This window comes from Coregonus lavaretus (assembly GCF_964263955.1).
Source record: "Coregonus lavaretus genome assembly, chromosome: 11".
NCBI lineage: Eukaryota > Metazoa > Chordata > Actinopteri > Salmoniformes > Salmonidae > Coregonus > Coregonus lavaretus.
The window spans coordinates 19,653,007-19,676,583 of NC_139998.1; the positions used below are offsets into that span (position 1 = coordinate 19,653,007).

General features: G+C 42.2%; 1 protein-coding gene across 2 annotated transcripts in view; it reads left to right on the top strand.

Moving 5' to 3' along the window:
• The first annotated feature begins 3,010 nt into the window (after nt 1-3,010).
• Nucleotides 3,011-23,577, top strand: part of LOC311136775 (inositol 1,4,5-trisphosphate-gated calcium channel ITPR2-like) — a 124,085-nt gene continuing 103,518 nt past the window's right edge. For both annotated transcript variants that reach the window (XM_084171046.1, XM_084171047.1), the window contains exon 1: nt 3,011-3,369. In XM_084171046.1, coding sequence (XP_084027172.1) covers nt 3,278-3,369 — 92 coding nt within the window. In that variant the 5' untranslated portion in view covers nt 3,011-3,277. The remainder of the gene's footprint in view (nt 3,370-23,577) is intronic.

Genomic DNA, 23,577 nt, shown 5'->3' on the forward strand with positions numbered 1-23,577 from the left:
AAAAAATAAAATAATGTTGCATCAATGATCCTCATGTAACTAAGTGAACAGGTTCTTCACATAACTGCATCTGAGAGTACTGTATAAGCAAGTATAGTGAATGTATTACATCTGGAATAAACTATTGGTGTTATTGTAAAAGTAATCATTTGTAGTTTGTCTGTTGCATCCTCATGTAACCAAACAGTAATGAACAGGTTCTTCACATAATGAGTATCATGTTCATAGAAACACAGAAAACAAGGTACAAAGGGTCTTTATTTTTCACAAGTTAGCAGATGGTACTGTATGGACAGATGTTGGGGGATCAGGTTGTCCAAGTTGACCATGGAAGCTGCTGCCAGGTACAGGATATCCTTTGGTGTCTGACCAGTCCGAGTGCTGCGAGAGAGATAAGCACTCAATTCTGTAGAGATAGACATAGAGACCAATTGAAATTGACACTCCTTCATGATGATGAAGAGGAAAAAGTGTCAGTGGAATCTAGTAGTGCAAGACAGGCTCAGTGTTGAGAGGGGAGGGATCACACATGAGGTCAAAAAGCGGGATGGGGCAAGATCAAGCAGGGTGTGAAGTCGAATTGATGAGTAATAATGTGTTAGTGAATTTTATTTACTGTTCATACAGTAATGAGAAAAAATGCACAGGGCTAATCACAGTGTTTGGAGAGGAAATATTAAATGCTCCAGTGGATGAGGGCACATGGGACATGGCATCAGTTCATGTCAGGAGATGGCACTGGTAGTGGAGTGGTCATCACCTCTTAATTAGGGAACATGAGGGGTCTTAGCTGTAAACACAAATAGCAGATACACGGAGTTACAAATTAATCAGAACTGAAAATGTTATCTAGTCTACATACAGTAATGAATAGGGCTTCAGTTCTTCAGAGGGCAGGAAACCAGGTGCTTCTTTTTTGCTTATGTTGTGATTGAGTAATAACTTTACTATTCATGCCAAGTGAGTTGATGAGGGATCAGGCTAGCTTCCTCTCCATCGACACACATCTGCTTACACATGGGAATGATAAAGCAACATTAACTATGCCTAGATGGTTTTATCTTTCAACAGTTAAATACCTCCACATCACTATAAAAAACTGATTACAATTTCTCTCTCTAAACAAGTGGTTATCTTTAGGCTCTCCTACTCGTATATATACAAGTTTATAGATCTAACTTCCATATATATATATATATATATATATATATATACACTACCGTTCAAAAGTTTGGGGTCACTTAGAAATGTCCTTGTTTTTGAAAGAAAAGCAAATTTTTTGTGCATTAAAATAACATCAAATTGATCAGAAATACAGTGTAGACATTGTTAATGTTGTAAATGGCTATTGTAGCTGGAAACGGCAGATTTTTTAAATGGAATATCTACATAGGCGTACAGAGGCCCATTATAAGCAACCATCAGTCCTGTGTTCCAATGGCACGTTGTGTTTGCTAATCCAAGTTTATAATTTTAAAAGGCTAATTGATCATTAGAAAACCCTTTTGCAATTATGTTAGCACAGCTGAAAACTGTTGTGCTGATTAAAGAAGCAATAAAACTGGCCTTCTTGAGACTAGTTGAGTATCTGGAGCATCAGCAATTGTGGGTTCGATTACAGGCTCAAAATGGCCAGAAACAAATAACTTTCTTCTGAAACTCGTCAGTCTATTCTTGTTCTGAGAAATTAAGGCTATTCCATGCGAGAAATTGCCAAGCAACTGAAGATATTGTACAACGCTGTGTACTACTCCCTTCACAGAACAGCGCAAACTGGCTCTAACCAGAATAGAAAGAGGAGTGGGAGGCCCCGGTGCAAAACTGAGCAAGAGGACAAATACATTAGAGTGTCTAGTTTGAGAAACAGACACCTCACAGGTCCTCAACTGGCAGCTTCATTAAATAGTACCCGCAAAACACCAGTCTCAACGTCAACAGTGAAGTGGCGGCTCCGGGATGCTGACCTAGGCAGAGTTGCAAAGAAAAAGCCATATCTCAGACTGGCCAATAAAACAAAAATATTAAGATGGGCAGTCTGAGATATGGCTTTTTCTTTGCAACTCTGCCTAGAAGGTCAGCATCCCGGAGTCACCTCTTCACTGTTGATGCTGAGACTGGTGTTTTGCGGGTACTATTTGATGCTCCAGATACTCAACTAGTCTCAAGAAGGCCAGTTTTATTGCTTCTTTAATCAGCACAACCGTTTTCAGCTGGGCTAATATAATTGCAAAATGATTTTTATAATGATCAATTAGCCTTTTAAAATGATAAACTTGGATTAGCAAACATAATGTGCCATTGGAACACAGGACTGATTGTTGCTGATAATGGGCCTCTGTAGATGCCTATGTAGATATTCCATTAAAAATCAGCCGTTTCCAGCTACAATAGCCATTTACAACATAAAAAATGTCTACACTGTATTTCTGATCAATTTGGTGTTATTTGAATGGACAAAAAAAAAAAGATTTTCTTTCGAAAACAAGGACATTTCTAAGTGACCCCAAACTTTTGAACAGTAGTGTATATATACACACACACAACATTTTCTAAATGGCAAATATTACATACATTTACCTCAATCGTTTTGTTGGTGTGACTTAAAAAGTTGAGATGAGAGAGATTAATAAATGTTTTGTTGAGTACAAAAAGAGTAGTGGCAGCCAAGTGACAGTGGTTTCTGTGAAAATTACTGGCAGGGGGCGTTTTACCTCAAGACACCCTAACCTAGGCTACTTTAGACGGATCGTCAGTAGGTACCACAGCCACAAAGTCATAAACCCCATTTCTACAATTTATCTTCTTAAAATGCTATTTTAAACCTAACCACACTGCTCATCTTATACCTGACCTTAAATGAAGACCAAAAAGCTAATTTTGACTTTGTGACAGTGGTAACCCTTTAGACGGGATAGGCTGGCTGCTCTCTATCTGCAACTCTGACAGAACCAGTCTCCTCCCCCAAAGTTGATGTGAAAAAGAGGACGTTATGCTGTCTGTCACACGGGAAGAAGTTGGATTCATGAACTAAAACGACAGTTGAAAAAAATATATAATAACTCAAAAGTTTTTGCATTGTCGTCTTTTTCTAATTTGGACTGGGGAAAACAGCAAAACATGTCTCGTTTTGGGGCGTTAGTCTTCGCAATTTGACGAGTGAAACGCAGGTTTGTTGCCAAGGTACATTGTAACGTGTAAGCGGACAACTTCATCAAACCAAGACTACTGCATGTCCTGCTTACCTGGAAAGCCGACTTTTGGACAGAATTAAGCGAAAATGTCAGACAACAGATCTAGTTTTCTTCATATTGGAGACATTGTGTCGCTTTACGCGGAAGGCACTATCAATGGCTTCATCAGTACATTGGGGTATGTTCCCTCTAATTAAATATTATGTAAATCTAAACCATGTTTTATTAAAATGTGACAACCATGGCATGTAGGCCTACAGCTTCATTTGTTGGCCAATACATTAAATTAGCCAATGTAGGTAACACATGGCAGTGTCAGTGGGTGTGGGGTTCAAAAGTCGGAAGTTGAAGAAAAGGCCTAACACAAGCGATTCCATCAAGGAGGAAATGCAGCCTAGAAACCTTGCACAGTTATGCAAATATAACAGGAATACAAAGCATTATAATGAAGTAAACTGCATGTTAGTAGGCCTGTACCTCTCCAGTGTAAACAATACGTGTGTAATGTCCAGTCACACATGCTGTCAGACACGTTATTAGTCTTTGGGCGCCAAATGGTTTACTGGGAAAATATCGTGCTGTAATCATGACATACTCAAACTAGTATTAATCGTTTTCACAAAAGGTTGTGGCTCTTTTGGCAGAACAACACGCACTGTGAGACAGCTGAAGAATTCCACTTGATTGCTCACACCTGTTTGATCAACATGTCTCGCTTGACCTGTAATGTTGGGAATTTGTATATGTTCACCAGGGTGTCCCCAATGCAACTTGAATAATGGTTAGGTTGTTGAATGCACTATTGTGGCCAATGATAGAAAACTTTCAAGAACTGTTCCTTTTTTTTTTTATTCATCACATTTTTTACTATGGGGCAATGAATACCTTTCCAAATGTACAGAGAATTGACAGAGGTACTTTCATGTGTTTTACCAAACAGTGAAGGGTCGAATAAGGTATGCCTACAGGTGCACCCTAGTCTAGAGGAAATGCGTGGCTTTCTGTGATTACAGAAGATCAGTGACTAGCCTGTACTCTGAGTGTGGGAGTACTGGTTGCTGAACCCCAGAGCAGGCCTAAAGAGGACTTTGTGAAATGGTGTACTATTGTACACTTTTTTTTTTTTTTAAGCCATCGAAAGTTTACTATTAGGAATAACAGCTAATTCCATGGACCATCTGAGATTTTCTACAAATATTGACTCTCAGAAGATAATTGACTAATGGACATCTGCTTTGATATTATCCTATACCAACAATGCACCAGAAAGACAGCAAAGGAGTTTCTTCTTTTAATCACTATAGTGCTAAGTTGAAATGTGGCTCCAGCACTTTAGAGAATTTCGAAGCGCTGCCATCTTGGCCCCAGAACAGGCAGGTGTGAATAGACACTTGTTCTGTGGAATGAGTCTGCCCTACCCACTTCGCTCTCTCGCGATCTCTATCTACTTTCTCTTTCTGTGCTTTCAAACAGCCACTCCAAAAGCATAGCAGGCATTTGCCTATCCATCAGACTGTTACCATGGTTACTCCATGGATATCGGTCTGAAAGAAGTCACTGTAAAAAATACGCAATAGTCTCTACAAGGCAGTATGTGGAATACATTTTTTACACTTTACCGGTTGTACATGCTGTTGGTCATTTTGGCGGTATGAGGTGGAAATTGGGTATCCCCAGGAAAGTGTTGTTTACCTGACATTTTGCAGCGCCGGTAGGTTCTGTCGCTTGTATTTTCAATCTGTTGACCCATTGCACGTGATGCACAATATATAAACAATAGCCGAATGTAGTCGACCGACACGTGTTTCCTCGCAATCAGCTGGAAGTGTGTGCTGTTCGGTTAGGCTTGGCCATATTGTGCAAGTGTTGGTCAGGTGCGAATTGCATCAGTATTGAAAATAAAAACCGGAAATACAAACGATATACAGACCAGCGTACTGAAGGTCGGGTTGATAACACTTCCCTGTGGATATTTTGTATCAGATTACCTCCGACATAGGGACAAAATCGGCGGACAACAGGTAAAGTAAGTTGAAATGAAGTTTAACATTCTGACTTGTAATGGGACTGTTTGTGAATGCTGAGCCTACATGTTAGAGACGAGTGTGCAAGTATTTACCTGGGATTCTAAAGAGGCTAAGCAGGCATGAGCCTGGAAACCTGACGTTGAATTCAACGTCGGGCATAAATGAGCATTTGGATCAGGAAAGTTTCCTTTCACTACCTCTACAAGCCAGAATGTTGAATAAAATGATATTTTAACTAACTTTACCGGTTGTCCGTGTGGTTGGTCCTTATGCAGGTAGGAATGTGAGACAATCTATCCACAGACAAGTATGATTACATCAACTTTTCAAAGCACTGGTTGTACGTTCAGATTTCTATCAACTGGAGCATGCGCACAATATGAAAATGCATGCACGAGACGCATGCATACTTCTGCGCATGCTTCAGGTGATGGAAATCTTCGCTTTGAAAAGTAGCTGTAATGATAACTGAAAAGTAGCTGTGACATCACCAGGCAGGCCAAAGCTCCATCCCACCAAAACAGGCTGTAATTTCAGCCGGTCTTTTCAAACAGCTCATACACTAAACGGGCATTATCATAATTTTCACAATTTCACAGTATTATTCCAACCTCAGTGTGGAAATGTATATAAAACACAGGAAAATCCCATTTTTGACTTCACACGGCCTTTAAAATATCATTTTATTCAACATTCTGGTTTGTAGAGGTCGTGAGAGGAAACTTTCCTGATCCAAACGCTCCTTTCTGCGTGACGTTGAATCCAATGCAATTTAACGTCGGGTTTCCAGGCTAGCATGAGCAGAGGATCACTCCTGAATTCCACTCTCTTGACGTCGACGATCATGATGGTAACTCGGAACCCCATTGTGTTCATGAGACACAACAGCCTCATTCCAGTAACTTCAAAATGTTTCCTTGCGATAACCACTGATCTGTAAAGTGAGTGGATAAGTGAAATCTCATTGCTTTCACCAATCGTACTATGCCAGATTAGCAATGCCAAGCAGGAAGGAATGGAGACGGGGCCAATGTTTAGATGGGGACAGACTGGCTTGTAACCTGGGCAGATGAAGCCTATAAAGGCCACAAATGGACCTGTGCCAACAATATGAATCATGACTTACTTTGTGTTACTGAAAAGTCGATGCAGTCAGATAACTGGTCAAGGCCCATCTCAATGCAAATGTCAGGGCCATAAAATGTCTAAACGTAAAGTGGATAGTAGAGAGCTCTGCTGTTTTGAACGAAAGGCATAAAGTCAGTAATGAATCAGTGATTAATTAACGAATGCAGTCTGACGCAGCCAGGTCTGTGTGGTGTGCTTTATCAGCACTACACACACCTAAAAATAAGCCTAATTCAAGGCCCAGGAAGTCATTGGCAGAGTTCCTGCCCGACTACATTGCAGGCGCATGCTTTATCTTACAAAGCCTGGACAGGTACAGTGAGGGGAAAAAAGTATTTGTTCCCGTGCTGATTTTGTACGTTTGCCCACTGATAAGGACATGATCAGTCTATAATTTTAATGGTAGGTTTATTTGAACAGTGAGAGACAGAATAACAACAAAAAAAAACAGAAAAACACATGTCAAAAATGTTATAAATTGATTTGCATTTTAATGAGGGAAATAAGTATTTGATCCCTCTGCAAAACATGACTTAGTACTTGGTGGCAAAACCCTTGTTGGCAATCAGAGGTCAGACGTTTCTTGTAGTCAGGAGGGATTTTGTCCCACTCCTCTTTGCAGATCTTCTCCAAGTCATTAAGGTTTCGAGCCTGACGTTTGGCAACTCGAACCTTTAGCTCCCTCCACCGATTTTCTATGGGATTAAGGTCTGGAGACTGGCTAGGCCACTCCAGGACCTTAATGTGCTTCTTCTTGAACCACTCCTTTGTTGCCTTGGCCTTGTGTTTTGGGTCATTGTCATGCTGGAATACCCATCCACGACCCATTTCCAATGCCCTGGCTGAGGGAAGGAGGTTCTCACCCAAGATTTGACGGTACATGGCCCCGTCCATCGTCCCTTTGATGCGGTGAAGTTGTCCTATCCCCTTAGCAGAAAAACACCCCCAAAGCATAATGTTTCCACCTCCATGTTTGACGGTGGGGATGGTGTTCTTGGGGTCATAGGCAGCATTCCTCCTCCTCCAAACACGGCGAGTTGAGTTGAAGCCAAAGAGCTCGATTTTGGTCTCATCTGACCACAACACTTTCACCCAGTTCTCCTCTGAATCATTCAGATGTTCATTGGCAAACTTCAGACGGCCCTGTATATGTGCTTTCTTGAGCAGGGGGACCTTGCGGGCGCTGCAGGATTTCAGTCCTTCACGGCGTAGTGTGTTACCAATTGTTTTCTTGGTGACTATGGTCCCAGCTGCCTTGAGATCATTGACAAGATCCTCCCGTGTAGTTCTGGGCTGATTCCTCACCGTTCTCATGATCATTGCAACTCCACGAGGTGAGATCTTGCATGGAGCCCCAGGGCGAGGGAGATTGACAGTTATTTTGTGTTTCTTCCATTTGCGAATAATCGCACCAACTGTTGTCACCTTCTCACCAAGCTGCTTGGCGATGGTCTTGTAGCCCATTCCAGCCTTGTGTAGGTCTACAATCTTGTCCCTGACATCCATGGAGAGCTCTTTGGTCTTGGCCATGGTGGAGAGTTTGGAATCTGATTGATTGATTGCTTCTGTGGACAGGTGTCTTTTATACAGGTAACAAACTGAGATTAGGAGCACTCCCTTTAAGAGTGTGCTCCTAATCTCAGCTCGTTACCTGTATAAAAGACACCTGGGAGCCAGAAATCTTTCTGATTGAGAGGGGGTCAAATACTTACAGTGGGGAAAAAAAGTATTTAGTCAGCCACCAATTGTGTAAGTTCTCCCACTTAAAAAGATGAGAGGCCTGTAATTTTCATCATAGGTACACGTCAACTATGACAGACAAAATGAGAAAATGTTTTCCAGAAAATCACATTGTAGGATTTTTAATGAATTTATTTGCAAATTATGGTGGAAAATAAGTATTTGGTCAATAACAAAAGTTTCTCAATACTTTGTTATATACCCTTTGTTGGCAATGACACAGGTCAAACGTTTTCTGTAAGTCTTCACAAGGTTTTCACACACTGTTGCTGGTATTTTGGTCCATTCCTCCATGCAGATCTCCTCTAGAGCATTGATGTTTTGGGGCTGTCGCTGGGCAACACGGACTTTCAACTCCCTCCAAAGATTTTCTATGGGATTGAGATCTGGAGACTGGCTAGGCCACTCCAGGACCTTGAAATGCTTCTTACGAAGCCACTCCTTCGTTGCCCGGGTGGTGTGTTTGGGATCATTGTCATGCTGAAAGACCCAGCCACGTTTCATCTTCAATGCCCTTGCTGATGGAAGGAGGTTTTCACTCAAAATCTCACGATACATGGCCCCATTCATTATTTCCTTTACACGGATCAGTCGTCCTGGTCCCTTTGCAGAAAAACAGCCCCAAAGCATGATGTTTCCACCCCCATGCTTCACAGTAGGTATGGTGTTCTTTGGATGCAACTCAGCATTCTTTGTCCTCCAAACACGACGAGTTGAGTTTTTACCAAAAAGTTATATTTTGGTTTCATCTGACCATATGACATTCTCCCAATCCTCTTCTGGATCATCCAAATGCACTCTAGCAAACTTCAGACGGGCCTGGACATGTACTGGCTTAAGCAGGGGGACACGTCTTGCACTGCAGGATTTGAGTCCCTGGCGGCGTAGTGTGTTACTGATGGTAGGCTTTGTTACTTTGGTCCCAGCTCTCTGCAGGTCATTCACTAGGTCCCCCGTGTGGTTCTGGGACTTTTGCTCACCGTTCTTGTGATCATTTTGACCCCACGGGGTGAGAACTTGCGTGGAGCCCCAGATCGAGGGAGATTATCAGTGGTCTTGTATGTCTTGCATTTCCTAATAATTGCTCCCACAGTTGATTTCTTCAAACCAAGCTGCTTACCTATTGCAGATTCAGTCTTCCCAGCCTGGTGCAGGTCTACAATTTTGTTTCTGGTGTCCTTTGACAGCTCTTTGGTCTTGGCCATAGTGGAGTTTGGTGTGTGACTGTTTGAAGTTGTGGACAGGTGTCTTTTATACTGATAACAAGTTAAAACAGGTGCCATTAATACAGGTAACGAGTGGAGGACAGAGGAGCCTCTTAAAGAAGAAGTTACAGGTCTGTGAGAGCCAGAAATCTTGCTTGTTTGTAGGTGACCAAATACTTATTTTCCACCATAATTTGCAAATAAATTCATTAAAAATCCTACAATGTGATTTTCTGGATTTCTTTTTCTCAATTTGTCTGTCATAGTTGACGTGTACCTATGATGAAAATTACAGGCCTCTCTCATCTTTTTAAGTGGGAGAACATGCACAATTGGTGTCTGACTAAATACTTTTTTCCCCACTGTATTTCCCTCATGAAAATGCAAATCAATTTATAACATTTTTGACATGCGTTTTTCTGGATTTTTTTTGTCGTTATTCTGTCTCTCACTGTTCAAATAAACCTACCATTTAAAATCATAGACTGATCATTTCTTTGTCAGTGGGCAAACGTACAAAATCAGCAGAGGATCAAATACTTTTTTCCCTCACTGTATGTAACATATCAACTAACCATTTCATATGTAAGGCCATGCTTTTTGGTATGGAAATGGAGGCACTGTGCTTCGACTGTTCCAGCATTATCCATACTATGCCAGTGTTGCTGCAGGTAGAACATCCTAGTAAATGTTCTGTATTTGACACAAAATGAACGAGGGTTCGATACGAGCGGGTTCTCCCGAGTGGCGCAGTGGTCTAAGGCACTGTATTGCAGTGCTAGCTGTGCCACTAGAGATCCTGGTTCGTATCCAGGCTCTGTCGTAGCCGGCCGCGACCGGGAGACCCATGGGGCGGCACACAATTGGCCCAGCGTCGTCCAGGATAGGGGAGGGAATGGCCGGCAGGGATGTAGCTCAGTTGGTTGAGCATGGCGTTTGCAACGCCAGGGTTGTGGGTTCAATTCCCACGGGGGGCCAGTAAAAAAAATAATAATATATATATAAAAAGAATAATGTATGCACTCACTAACTGTAAGTCGCTCTGGATAAGAGACTAAAATGTAAATGTGAAAATGATACCCGGTCGGGAATTCACTACAATATACTTCCATTGACTCTCCCCATTAATTGCTGCTATTTGACACATGTTTAGCTACAACTTCCAAGTCCGTTGGAGAGGATCAGCTTGAGCAAAGTGAGGCGTAGAATCACTGATCTACAAATAGTATTCCCTGCCAAATAATAGGTTTTGTGTGATTTTTAAGATTAGCAGAGCTATGCCTCCCCTGGCTTAGGCGATCCCACTCCGTCAAACACACACAACCAGACATTGATTGATTTATTGGAGACAGCTTGTGTCAATTACAGAACATTTCCTAGGATTTTCTACCTGCAGCAACAATGGTGGATAATGCTGGAAATACTGGTTTACACACTAAAAAGCATGGCCCTAATCATATAATTTAGGTTGTTTTCCTGTTTAGATGTCGCAGATGCATGCCAGATCTTACGTAAAAAACCTATCCAGGCATAGTGTCAGCTAATCACATCATGGTCGCATCCCATGCTCAGACATTGCATGCATCAACCAATGGTTGCGTGCCACATCGTTGACTGTGCAGTCGGGCACCAGATTGCTACAACATACAGTGCCTTCGGAAAGTATTCAGACCCCTTAACCTTTTCCAGATTTGTTACGTTACAGCCGTATTCTAAAATGGATTAAATAAATAAAAATCCTCAGCAATCTACACACAATATCCCATAATGACAAAGCGAGAACTTTTCATTTTTGTATTAAATGGCAAATGTATAAAAAAAAAAAGAATAAAAAAAAGACCCAATTTACATAAGTCACTTTGCTCTGAGACTCGAAATTGAGCTCAGGTGCATCCTGTTTCCATTGATCATTGTTGACATGTTTCTACAATTTGTTTGGAGTCCACCTGTGGTAAATTCAATTGATTGGACATGATTTGGAAAGGCACACACTTGTTTTATATAATGTGCCACAGTTGACAGTGCATGTCAGAGCAAAAACCAAGCCATGAGGTCGAAGGAATTGTCCGTAGAGCTCCGAGACAGGATTGTGTCGAGGCACAGCTCTGGGGAAGGGTACCAAAAAATGTCTGCAGCATTGAAGGTCCCCAAGAACACAGTGGCCTCCAGCATTCTTAAATGGAAGAAGTTTGGAATCACCAAGACTCTTCCTAGAGCTGGCTGCCCGGCCAAACTGAGCAATCGGGGGAGAAGGGCCTTGGTCAGGGAGGTGACCAAGAACCCGATGGTCACTCTGACAGAGCTCCAGAGTTCCTCTGTGGAGATGGGAGAAACTTCCAGAAGGACAACCATCTCTGCAGCACTTATGGAAGAGTGACCAGACAGAAGCCACTCCTCAGTTAAAGGCACATGACAGCCCGCTTGGAGTTTACCAAGAGGCACCTAAAGACTCTCAGACCATTAATGCCAAGCGTCACGTCTGGAAGAAACCTAGCACCATCCCGACGGTGAAGCATGGTGGTGGCAGCATCATGCTGTGGGGATGTTTTTCAGCAGCAGGGACTGGGAGACTATTCAGGATCGAGGGAAAGATGAGAGATCAAAGTACAGAGAGATCCTTGATGAAAACCTGCTCCAGAGCGCTCAGGACTTCAGACTGGGGTGAAGGTTCACCTTCCAACAGGACAACATTTACATTTTAGTCATTTAGCAGACGCTCTTATCCAGAGCGACTTATAGTTAGTGAATGCATACATTATTTATTTTTTTCATACTGGCCCCCCGTGGGAAATGAACCTACATCCCTGCCGGCCAAACCCTCCCCTACCTTGGACGACGCTGGACCAATTGTGCGCCGCCCATGGGTCTCCCGGTTGCGGCCGGGTGCGACAGAGCCTGGACTCGAACCAGGATCTCTAGTGGCACAGCTAGCACTGCGATGCAGTGCCTTAGACCACTGCGCCACTCGGGAGACAACGACCCTAAGCACACAGCCAAGACAACGCAGGAGTGGCTACGGGACAAGATTGAGTGTCCTTGAGTGGCCCAGCCAGAACCTGAATTTGAACCTGATTGAACATCTCTGGAGAGACCTGAAAAAAGCTGTGCAGCAACGATCCCCATCCAACCTGACAGAGCTTGAGAGGATCTGCAGAGAAGAATGGGAGAAACTCCCTAAATACAGGTGTGCCAAGCTTGTAGCGTCATACCCAAGAAGACTCGATGCTGTAATTGCTGCCAAAGGTGCTTCAACAAAGTACTGAGAAAAGGGTCTGAATACTTATGTAAATGGGATATTTCCGGGGGGGTTTTGTAATACATTTGCAAAAATTCATAAAATCCTATTTTTGCTTTGTCATTATGGTGTATTATTGTGTGTAGATTGATGAAGAAAAATAACAATTTAATAAATTTTAGAATAAGGCTGTAATGTAACAAAATGTGGAAAAAGTCAAGGGGTCTGAATACTGTATGTGGTTAGTTGATACGTAAAATACCTATCCAGGTGCTGTATGATCTGGCAGGTGTCAGCAACATCTGAGCAGAGGAACGCCGCCCCATATCTTATCTTATAGCAATCTGGTGCCCGACTGCACAGTCTGACATGGTACGTAACCATTAGTTGATGCATGCAACGTCTGCGCATCTATTAGGGCAGGAACTCAAACATTGTCTGTCCCTAATGGCACCCTATATAGTGTACCCTCCAATTCCTCACCTCCCCCTCAAAACACATTGCAGGAGAAGATCCAAGATTTGAGGAAACCAATGGTTTGACGACTAGTAACGTTTTCAGACACAGGAATGGTATCATGAATGTTGGCTGGCATTGCCATTACTGTATGCGTCACATGCAACCTCAGCCCGACTGGCTTTGATAAGTCTATAATTCCATATTGACACATGATAGTAACGTATAACCTCTTTCTTCAAATAAGCTCCTCAGCTCACACCTCCTTTTACAAACACTCAGAGTTCCCCTCAGGCTGATTCTTTGCCTAAGTCCAATCGTCTTCTGCTGCTGTGCTTATCTTGCTGACATTGTCAAGCAAACAGACCAAACAAGTCCACACATTCTAGTTTAGTAGCACTAGCTAATTTGGACGCATAAGGTAACTGTTCATGCACCAGTATTTCAGCTACATAGCATAAATGACTGCGGTTAACGTCATCCTTGGGCATGCACTAAATGTTATCTGGTTTGTAGTGTACATTTTAGTCATTTAGCAGACACTCTTATCCAGAGCGACTTACAGTTAGTGAGTGCATACATTCCTTTTTTTTATACTGGCCCCCCGTGGGAATCGAACCCACAACCCTGGCGTTGCAAGCGCCATGCTCTACCAACTGAGCTACACGGGACCCTACATGTAAGGATGTAATGTCAGTCTTATAATTGCAGATGTCATCACCAGCACAGTTGAAGTGTGTCCTTATGACAGAGATCTGTTATCGATAGATTGCAAAACTCTCATTGAGCGGTAATTTGGCCATTCTACAGCTTTTTACTATCAGAAGATCTCAGTGTGGTCACACATTGTTGATTTTCTCAGCCTTGTCACGGTCTGGGGTCTTTTGCCTTGCCATAATGTGTAATGGAGCGATAATTGGCCTACATTGTCTGTATCCTGTCAGCTGGATGTGCTGCTGATGCTTTTTTTAACTGAGTTCCAGGATCAGGGTCGCATTCATTAGGTCATGCATTGGAAAGTGTTTCTTATTGTAGTCCTACCCTGTTTAGGTGTCTTCCATTTGGTTCCTAATGAATATGACCCAGCTATTTGAAATGCACTGGCTGTCATGGCACTGGTCAAAGGCCCACTGTTTCAATTGAGCAAAGTCGTAGGCCTATTCATTTAGAGCACACTAGCAAAACATTTTGCAACGGAACATTTAAATGGGTTTCTTATTGGACAAGGTTCAGGCAGTCCCTCCCTGTTTCAGTTCGTAATTCTTCCATTTGGTGCCTAATGAATGCGACCTCAGGCTCTCTGGGAACTTGAGGTTACTCATTTATGCGCTAAACAGACTATTGAGTAGTCTTTAGTTTATCTCGAGTCTTCCGGTTTTGAGGTGTAGCACATGATGTGACATCCTATTGTTTCTCATTTAGATGGGACTTTGATATGGGAGCTGAGGAATAGGAAATATGCACAGCCACAGCCAGCCAGTTAGGACTTAATGATCAAGAGCCATGGCAGCAATAGGAACTGCCTGACTGACTCACTGCACAGGACTGCTAGCTTTGTCTGAACCAGAGGGACCGTGCCTTGCATTTTCCCCTTAGTAGAGTAGATTAATGGCTATGTCCGTGTAATCCATTAAATCCAGTAAAGTGTCTAAGCTAAATTAGGGATGTGACAAATTAAAAACAATTTCTTAACATTTAAACAACAATTGTTTTTAAATCTGTTTCCCGTTAAAAGAAAGAAATTCATAGAATTCCATGTGAATTCACAATGCAGCTGCACTGCTGCCAGCAAAGGTTTGGGTCTAACGGTGCGTCCCTTTCAGAGGGTTAAGCATTGCACCTGTACTACCATTACTGTACCTCAATTCCATTTCACCACCTTCTCATTTAACTTCTCAAAGTATGGCCATACAGGACTTTGCTGCCATTTTCCCAACTGTTAACAACAATGACGTAGTGGTGGAGAGTTGACTCCAAAATAATTGATTCCTCGATTCCTTGCACATTGACTCCCATTTCTGAGTGTTAAGATTCGAGTCCGCTAGGAATGGACTCAGAAGATTCAGTATTTTTGGAAAGGAGGAGACTGATTTAGTTCCGTACTTCCGAGAACAGGAACACTCACATCTTGCATAGCGAGCTAGCGAGAGGGGAGGGGCACAGTATAGGCAGGTCGGCCACCAGGCAGACAGTCAGAACCGCGCACAAAGCAGATCTATCGGTAATCAAAAGCTGGATCTCGCAATTGAATGCTGTATCTTGCGATTTCTTGGCTTGCAATGTCTCACAACTTCAGTAAATCAGGACCTATCATCAATGAATAGGCTAGGATATTCTACACGCAACAGACCAAAGACTGAACACACACTCGCATCATTAGTGACGAGAAAGAGCAGGCGAGGGAGAGAAAGGAGGCAGGCAAAAAGAAACGTGATCATATTGTAATCTGTATCTCGCAATGTCTTGCAAGGTTATTATAGTTTTGTGTTTTTATATTCTTTTTTATTTCTATTAGTTTATTTTTATTAGAAGTTCCGTTTCAGTTAGTTTTCAGACCTGATTTGCTAGTTTCTATTTAGTTGAAGTTGTATCAAAATATTTATATCTAGTTTTATATTATTTAGTTTCAGTTTTGGTGTTGGGGACAGAAAGCATGTGTGGGAGGGTAGGAGCCATTTGTGTTTTGTTTTTTGGGATGTCACTTGGGGGGGGCAGTAACACCCACTAAATCAAATCAAATCAAATTGATTTATAAAGCCCTTTTTACACAAAGTGCTTATACAGAAACCCAGCCTAAAACCCCAAACAGCAAGCAATGCAGATGTAGAAGCAAGGCAGGGACCTAGGAAGAAACCTAGAGAGGAACCAGGCTCAGAGGGGTGGCCAGATTGTTCTTCAAGATGTTCAAATGTTCATAGATGACCAGCAAGGTCAAATAATAATCACAGTGGTTGTAGAGGATGCAACAGGTCAGTACCTCCACAAGTAAATGTCAGTTGACTTTTCATAGCGGAGCATTCAGAGGTCTAGAGAGAGAGGTCGAGAGAGAGGGGGAATGTGGACACCTGCTCGTCAAACATCTCATTCCAAAATCATGGGCATTAATATGGAGTTGGTCCCACCTTTGCTATAACAGCCTCCACTCTTCTGGGAAGGCTTTCCACTAGATGTTGTAACATTGCTGCTGGGACTTGCTTCCATTCAGCCACGAGCATTAGTGAGGTCGGGCACTGATGTTTGGTGATTAGGCCTGGCTCGCAGTCGGCGTTCCAATTCATCCCAAAGGTGTTTGATGGGGTTGAGGTCAGGGCTCTGTGCAGGACAGTCAAGTTCTTCCACACTGATCTTGACAAACCAATTCTGTATGGACCTCGCTTTGTGCACATTGTCATGCTGAAACAGGAAAGGGCCTTCCCTAAACTGTTGCCACAAAGTAGAAGCTCTGATTGTCTAGAATGTCATTGTATGCTGTAGCGTTAAGATTTCTCTTCACTGGAACTAAGGGGCCTAGTCCGAACCATGAAAAACAGCCCCAGACCATTATTCCTCCTCCACCAAACTTTACAGTTGGCACTATGCATTCGGGCAAGTAGCGTTCTCCTGGCATCTGCCAAACCCAGATTCGTCCGTCGGACTGCCAGATTGTGAAGCGTTATTAATCACTTCAGAGTCCAATGGCGGCGAGCTTTACACCACTCCAGCCGACGCTTGACATTGTGCATGGTAACATTAGGCTTGTGTGCGGCTGCTTGGCCATGGAAACCCATTTAATAAAGCTCCTGACTAACAGTTATTGTGCTGACGTTGCTTTCAGAGGCAGTTTGGAACTCGGTAGTGAGTGTTGCAACCCGAGGACTGACGTTTTTTACACGCTACACGCTTCAGCATTCGGCGGTCCCGTTCTGTGAGCTTGTGTGGCCTGTCAATCGTGAATAGTAATTTTGTTGGTGAAACATCAATGCAGCGTCTGCATACCAACCATTTTATCTCAATCAGTTTTAGTACTGAGTTGTACTCCGCTTTGCCTCAAGAACAGCCTTAATTCTTTGGGGAATGGAAACAGTGCTCAATTGGTATCAAGGGAACTAATGTGTGCCAGGAAAACATTCCCCACACCATTATGCCACCAGCCTGTACCGTTGACACCAGGCAGGATGGGGCCATGGACTCATGCTGCTTACGCCAAATTCTGACTCTGCCATCAGCATGACGCAACATGAACCGGGATTCGTCGGACCAGGCAATGTTTTTCTGTTCCTCAGTTGTCCAGTGTTGGTGATTGCGTGCCCCTGGAGCTGCTACTTCTTGTTTTTAGCTGATAGGAGTGGAACCCGGTGTGGTAGTCTGCTGCAATTGCCCATCCGTGACAGGACCGACGAGTTGTGCGTTCCGAGATGCCGTTCTGCACACCACTGTTTAATCCTTAGGAGTCTAAGCTGGGGTTGGAGGCAGTGTTGCCAACTAATTTTCAGAGGAAGTTGCTAGAGGCAGGTCGATTTGTTGCTAAATTACGTTGTGATGTCATTGCGTGATGACGTCATTACGTAATAACGTGAAACTGCGTAATTACGTAGAATACACAATAACGTTACTCAAATTGACTGGCCATCTCGGCGACAAATATGATTTGACATTTGTTAGTTTAGATTTGTTTGTTTATTATCACATATATTTTTATATGCAAAAGTAATATAATCACAACACATTTTATTTATTTATTTTTGAATTATTGAACAATTACACATTATTGAACAATTACATTTACTTTTCTTATTAACTAGTAAACCTACACATTCTGAACAATTATAATTTTAAGCTGTGTATTGGTAGTTAACATGCAACCTAACTGATCAACAATTATAGGTACAAGCTAATAACAAGGTATATATGCTATCTTATTGAACAAGCAACTTAACTCAAATAATGATGTGTGCGCTAGGCATCTCTCTCCAGCACTCTACAGGTTGTTGTGCTGCTTGGCTGGCCTGCTGCTGCCTGTGCACGAGCTGAGCCCCTGCTGCTGACGTCACTCACAATGCACCTTTTCAGCCAGGCACGTGTGTTGTGACTGAGTGTGTGACAGAGAAAATCGGTTTTGTTGTAATTTAGAGGGAAAATGTGTGCATTTTAGCGTTTGAGTCACCTTTCAAAAGTTGCTAAAAGTTCAAAATACATTTTTAAAAGTAGCTACATTTGTTGCTAGGTGCTGTTTGAAAAAAAAGTTGCCAGGGTAGTCTGAAAAGTTGCTAAATCTAGCACCAAAATTGCTAAGTTGGCATCACTGGTTGGGGGTTCTACTAAGCTAACGTGGAATTGTTTTAAGATGGTCATACTAAGGATCGTTTGGCTTTTTGATTTAGAATTTTAGAACCCCTTAAGGCAGCGTTTCCCAAACTCAGTTCTCGGGACCCAAAGGGGTGCATGTTTCGTTTTTTGCCCTAACACTACACAGCTGATTCAAATGATCAGATCTTGATGATTAGTTGATTATTTGAATCAGCTGTGTAGTGCTTGGGCAAAAATCTAAAAGTGCACCCCTTGGGGTCCCGTGGACCAAGTTTGGGAAAACCTGCCTTAAGGTATAATTTGTTAAATTTTTTATTATTTGAGGAAACATTTAATTTGGCCTAGAGGGGTCATAATAGTTTGTAGGCCAAACTGTTCGGACACTACAGACGTTAAAGTGAGAAGACGGATTTTCAGCCCATAGGACTGCCACTGACTGGATGTTTTTTGTTTGTCGCACCATTCTCGGTAAACCCTAGACACGGTTGTGTGTGAAAAGCCCAGGAGGCCAGCCGTTTACGAGATACTGGAACAGGTGCGCCTGGCACTGAATATCATACCACGCTCAAAGTCGCTTAGGTCACTTGGTTTGCCCATTCTAACATTCAATCGAACAGTAACTGGATGCTTTATAAAGCAAGCCACGGCCATGTGACTCACTTTGTAGGAGCGAACCATTTTCATGAACTGGGTGGTGTACCTAATTAACTGGCCACTGAGTGTATACAGTGAGTGAATTTTGGAGCAGATGGTGTTAACTGTAGCATAGCCTACTTGTGTTTTAGTTTCAATCAAAGCACATATTTTGCCTAGTGGCGCTCTGTTGAGTTTTGGCCACATGGCAGAAAAATGCGACAATTCACACAATCATCCTGAAATCTCATTAGAAATTAGGTGGTGTGTTTTGTCTTACAGTAACGTTATACTGTGCTGTTATATTCAGGTCTGTTATGTAGAATGCTGTAATGTGATCTTGCAGACATTGATTCAGCTTTGATCTAACTTGATTAAACAAGCCCATTCGCCAGAGTAGCCTGTTCTTTATGAGTAGAGCAGAGACTGTGCGAAAAGTAGAGAATCCTGCACATGCGCAGAAGCTTCGGGACCTTTAGCTGTCAGGAAGAGGGGTTCAGAAAATTGGCTCCACAGCCACAGTTTTAACTTTAGTAGTACATGTAAGAAGAATGAAGTTAGCGACCTAGACAATTCCCCCTCCCCTGTTAGCTAGTGATAGCTACTGACAGTGATGCATAAGCTAGGTCTATTTGCAACATTGCCATCTCCTGGCCGCATTTACCCGCCAGATTCAGTAGCATGAAAACATAAATTATTTTTTACGTTTTTTAAATTTAATTTTTGTCAAATATAATAGTTTCAGTGTAGTTCTAGTTTTTCAAACTGTTTTTTCAATTATTTTGTTTCAGTTACTTAAATCTTTCTTTCATTATTATTTTTAGTTTCTGTTTTAGTTTACCATAATACCCTTGATGTCTTGTCTTGCAAATTTACCAAAGTAGCCAAAAGTTTGCCTCTTCTCTGGTTTTATTTAAATTACACTACTTTCCCCAGGCCTTTATAGCCTGATTGTCTAGTTAGGCTATAACACGGCAAATAATAGGTTTTGTGATAACTGCACTGTGACATAAAAACAGTTTTTATGTTAGGGATTTTTTTCTTAACGCTAACGATCCCAATTTTGTGTAATTAAACGTTCACACCCCTAGGATGAATGTGATTATGACATAGGCTATTAGTGCATGTAGATGCCAGGGGCCTGTTCAGGAGGGTGCAGAATGTTGAGATAGAAATATATTGTGTATAACAATCCTGTCATTCATTGTCTGTCTGAAAGAATAAGTAATTGTCTAAGCTCTATGTTTTGAATGTTCCAGATCACTAAATACACCACTGCTGTTTAAATCAGGGGCTGAGCTTAAATCTATGAATGTGTTCAAATCTGGAGTCAAATGAGGATATGGATTTCACAGAGGAGGAGCGATACAAAAGTTACTGAGTGTGCTAGAAGTAACATGCGGAAAATGAAAACACCCCAGACTTTTGCTAGGTGACGACGATAAGCTATTTGTAAATATTTTTCAATTGTAGGTCAAGGGCATCGAACTGCATTGGATAGTTGCATTGCAGGGCACGACAGCGCCTCTTCCCCCTCAGGAGGCTGAAAAGATTTGGCATGGGCCCTCAGATCCTCAAAAAGTTCTAAAACCGCACCATTAAGAGCATCTTGACTGGCTGCATCACCGCTTGGTATGGCAACTGCAAGGCACCCAACCGCAAGGCGGTACAGAGGGTGGTGAGTACGGCCCAGTACATCACTGGGGCCGAGCTCCCTGCCATCCAGGACCTCTATACCAGGCGGTGTCAGAGGAAGGCCCAAAAAATGGTCAGACTCCAGCCACCCTACTGCATGGAAAGCGGTATCAGTGCACCAAGTCTGGAACCAACAGGACCCTGAACAATTTCTACGCCACAAGCCATGACTGCTAAACAGGACTACTAAATAGCTAATCAAATGGCTATCCGGACTACCTGCATTGACCCTTCTTTGCACTGACTCTCTTGCTCTGACTCTATGCACACACACTGGACTTAATCCACACACTCACACATACTTACACTGACACCCCAACACATACATACACACACACACACACACACATACATACACACATAACTGACGCCACACACACACACACCACATACGCTGCTGCTACTGTCTTATCTATCCTGTTGCCTAGTGACTTTATCCCGACCTATACTGTATGTAAATAGCTACTTCAATGACCTCGTACCCATGCACAGCTACTTGGTGCTGGTACTCCCTGTATATAGCCATGTTATTTTTATCTTTAACTCTGAATTGTTGAAAAAGGACCCGTAAGTAAGCTTTTCACTGTTAGTCTACACCCGTTTACGAAGCAGGTGACAAATAAAATGTGATTTGATACAATAATCTGCAGGTGATTTCTGTAGCAGTGCAGACTAGCAGAGATGATTGATTGACACACACACACACACACACACACACACACCAAGGATGAAATGGACCACGAGGAGCTAGAGTCAACACAATAAGAGGATGCCTCACACTGGGCTTCTTTCACATACCGGGTGGAACTTAACTTCACGTTGCCTGATGGCTCTGTTTTTGTCTCAGGCTGGCATAAGGTTAGCCTGGTCCCAGATCTGTTTAAGCTGTCATGCCAACTACAGTGCCATCAGAAAGTATTCATACCCCTTGACTTATTCCACATTTTGTGTTACAGCCTGAATTCAACATGGATCAAATATACTTTATATTTTTTTGTCACCCATCTACACAATTCCCCATAATGTCAAAGTGAAAACATGTTTTAAGAAATGTTAGCAAATTTATTGAAAATGAAATACAGAAATATATCATTTACATAAGTATTCACACACCTGAGTCAATACATGTTAGAATCACCTTTGGCAGCGATTACAGCTGTGAGTCTTTCTGGGTAAGTCTTTAAGAGCTTTGCACCCCTGGATTGTGCAATATTTGCATTATATTAAAACAATTAAAAAATCAAGCTCTGTCAAGTTGGTTGTTGATCATTGCTAGACAGACATTTGAAAGTCTTGCCATAGATTTAAGCCGATTTTTAAATCAAAACTGTAGCTAGGCCACTCAGGAACATTCAATGTCGTCTTGGTAAGCAAGACCAGTGTATATTTGGCCTTGTGTTTTAGGTTCTTGTCCTGCTGAAAGGTGAATTTGTCTCCCAGTGTCTGTTGGAAAGCAGTCTGAACCAGGTTTTCCTATAGGATTTTGCCTGTGCTTAGCGCTATTCTGTTTAATTTTTATCCTAAAAAAACGTCCTAGTCCTTGCTGATGACAACCATACCCATAACATGATGCAGCCACCACCATGCTTGAAAATATGAAAAGTGGTACTCCGTGACATTGTGTTGGATTTTCCCCAAACGTAACGCTTTGTATTCAGGACATAAAGTTAATTTATTTGCCACTTTTTTTGCAGTTTTACTTTAGAGCCTTATTGCAAACAGGATGCATGTTTTGGAATATTTGTATATTTTACAGGCTTCTTTCTATTCACATTACGATTAGTATTGTGGAGTAACTACAATGTTGTTGCTCCAGTCTCTGTTTTCTCCTATCACAGCCATTAAACTCTAACTGTTTTAAAGTCACCATTGGTCTCATGGTGAAATCCCTGAGCGGTTTCCTTTCTCTCCGGCAACTGAGTTAGGAAGGACGTCTGTGTCTTTGTAGTGACTGGATGTATTGATACACCGTCCAAAGTGTAATTCATAACTTCACCATGCTCAAAGGGATATTCAATCTCTTTTTTTTTTTTTTACCCATCTACCAATGTGTCCTTCTTTGCAAGGCATTGGAAAACCTCCCTGTAATTTGTGGTTGAATCCGTGTTTGAAATTCACTGCTCGACTGAGGGACCTTACAATTATCTGTATGTGTGGGGTACAGAGATTAGGTAGTCATTCAAAAATCATGTTAAACTATTACTGCCACAGAGTGAGTCCATGCAACTTATTATGTGACTTGTTAAGTACATTTATACTCCTGAACTAATTTAGGCTTGCCAGAACAAAGGGGTTGAATACTTATTGACTCAAGACATTTCAGCGTTTCATTTCTAAAAACAATTCCACTTTGACGTTATGGGGTATTGTGTGGAGGCCAGTGACTCAATCTCAATTAATCTATTTTAAATTCAGTCTGTAACACAACAAAATGTGGAAAAGGTCAAGGGGTGTGAATACTTTCTAAATGCACTGTATATGGTCAATAGGGCATGACAATGACCACCAAAGGAGTTGGCAAGAGAGCACAAACAGATATTTACATTTACATTTTACATTTTAGTCATTTAGCAGACGCTCTTATCCAGAGCGACTTACAGTTAGTGAATACATATATATATTTTTTTATACTGTCCCCCCGTGGGAATCGAACCCACAACCCTGGCGTTGCAAACGCCATGCTCTATCAACTGAGCTACATCCCTGCCGGCCATTCCCTCCCCTACCCTGGACGACGCTGGGCCAATTGTGCGCCGCCCATGAGTCTCCCGGTCACGGCCGGCTGCGACAGAGCCTGGATTCGAACCAGGATCTAGTGGCACAGTTAGCACTGCGATGCAGTGCCTTAGACCACTGCGCCACTCAGGAGATGTGTGATGAGGCTAGCATAAGATGAGATGTGACACATTTTAGAATAACACACTGTCTTTCACAGGATGTAGCCAGGTCATATAAAAGCTGGAAGTGAAGAACAGAGGCAC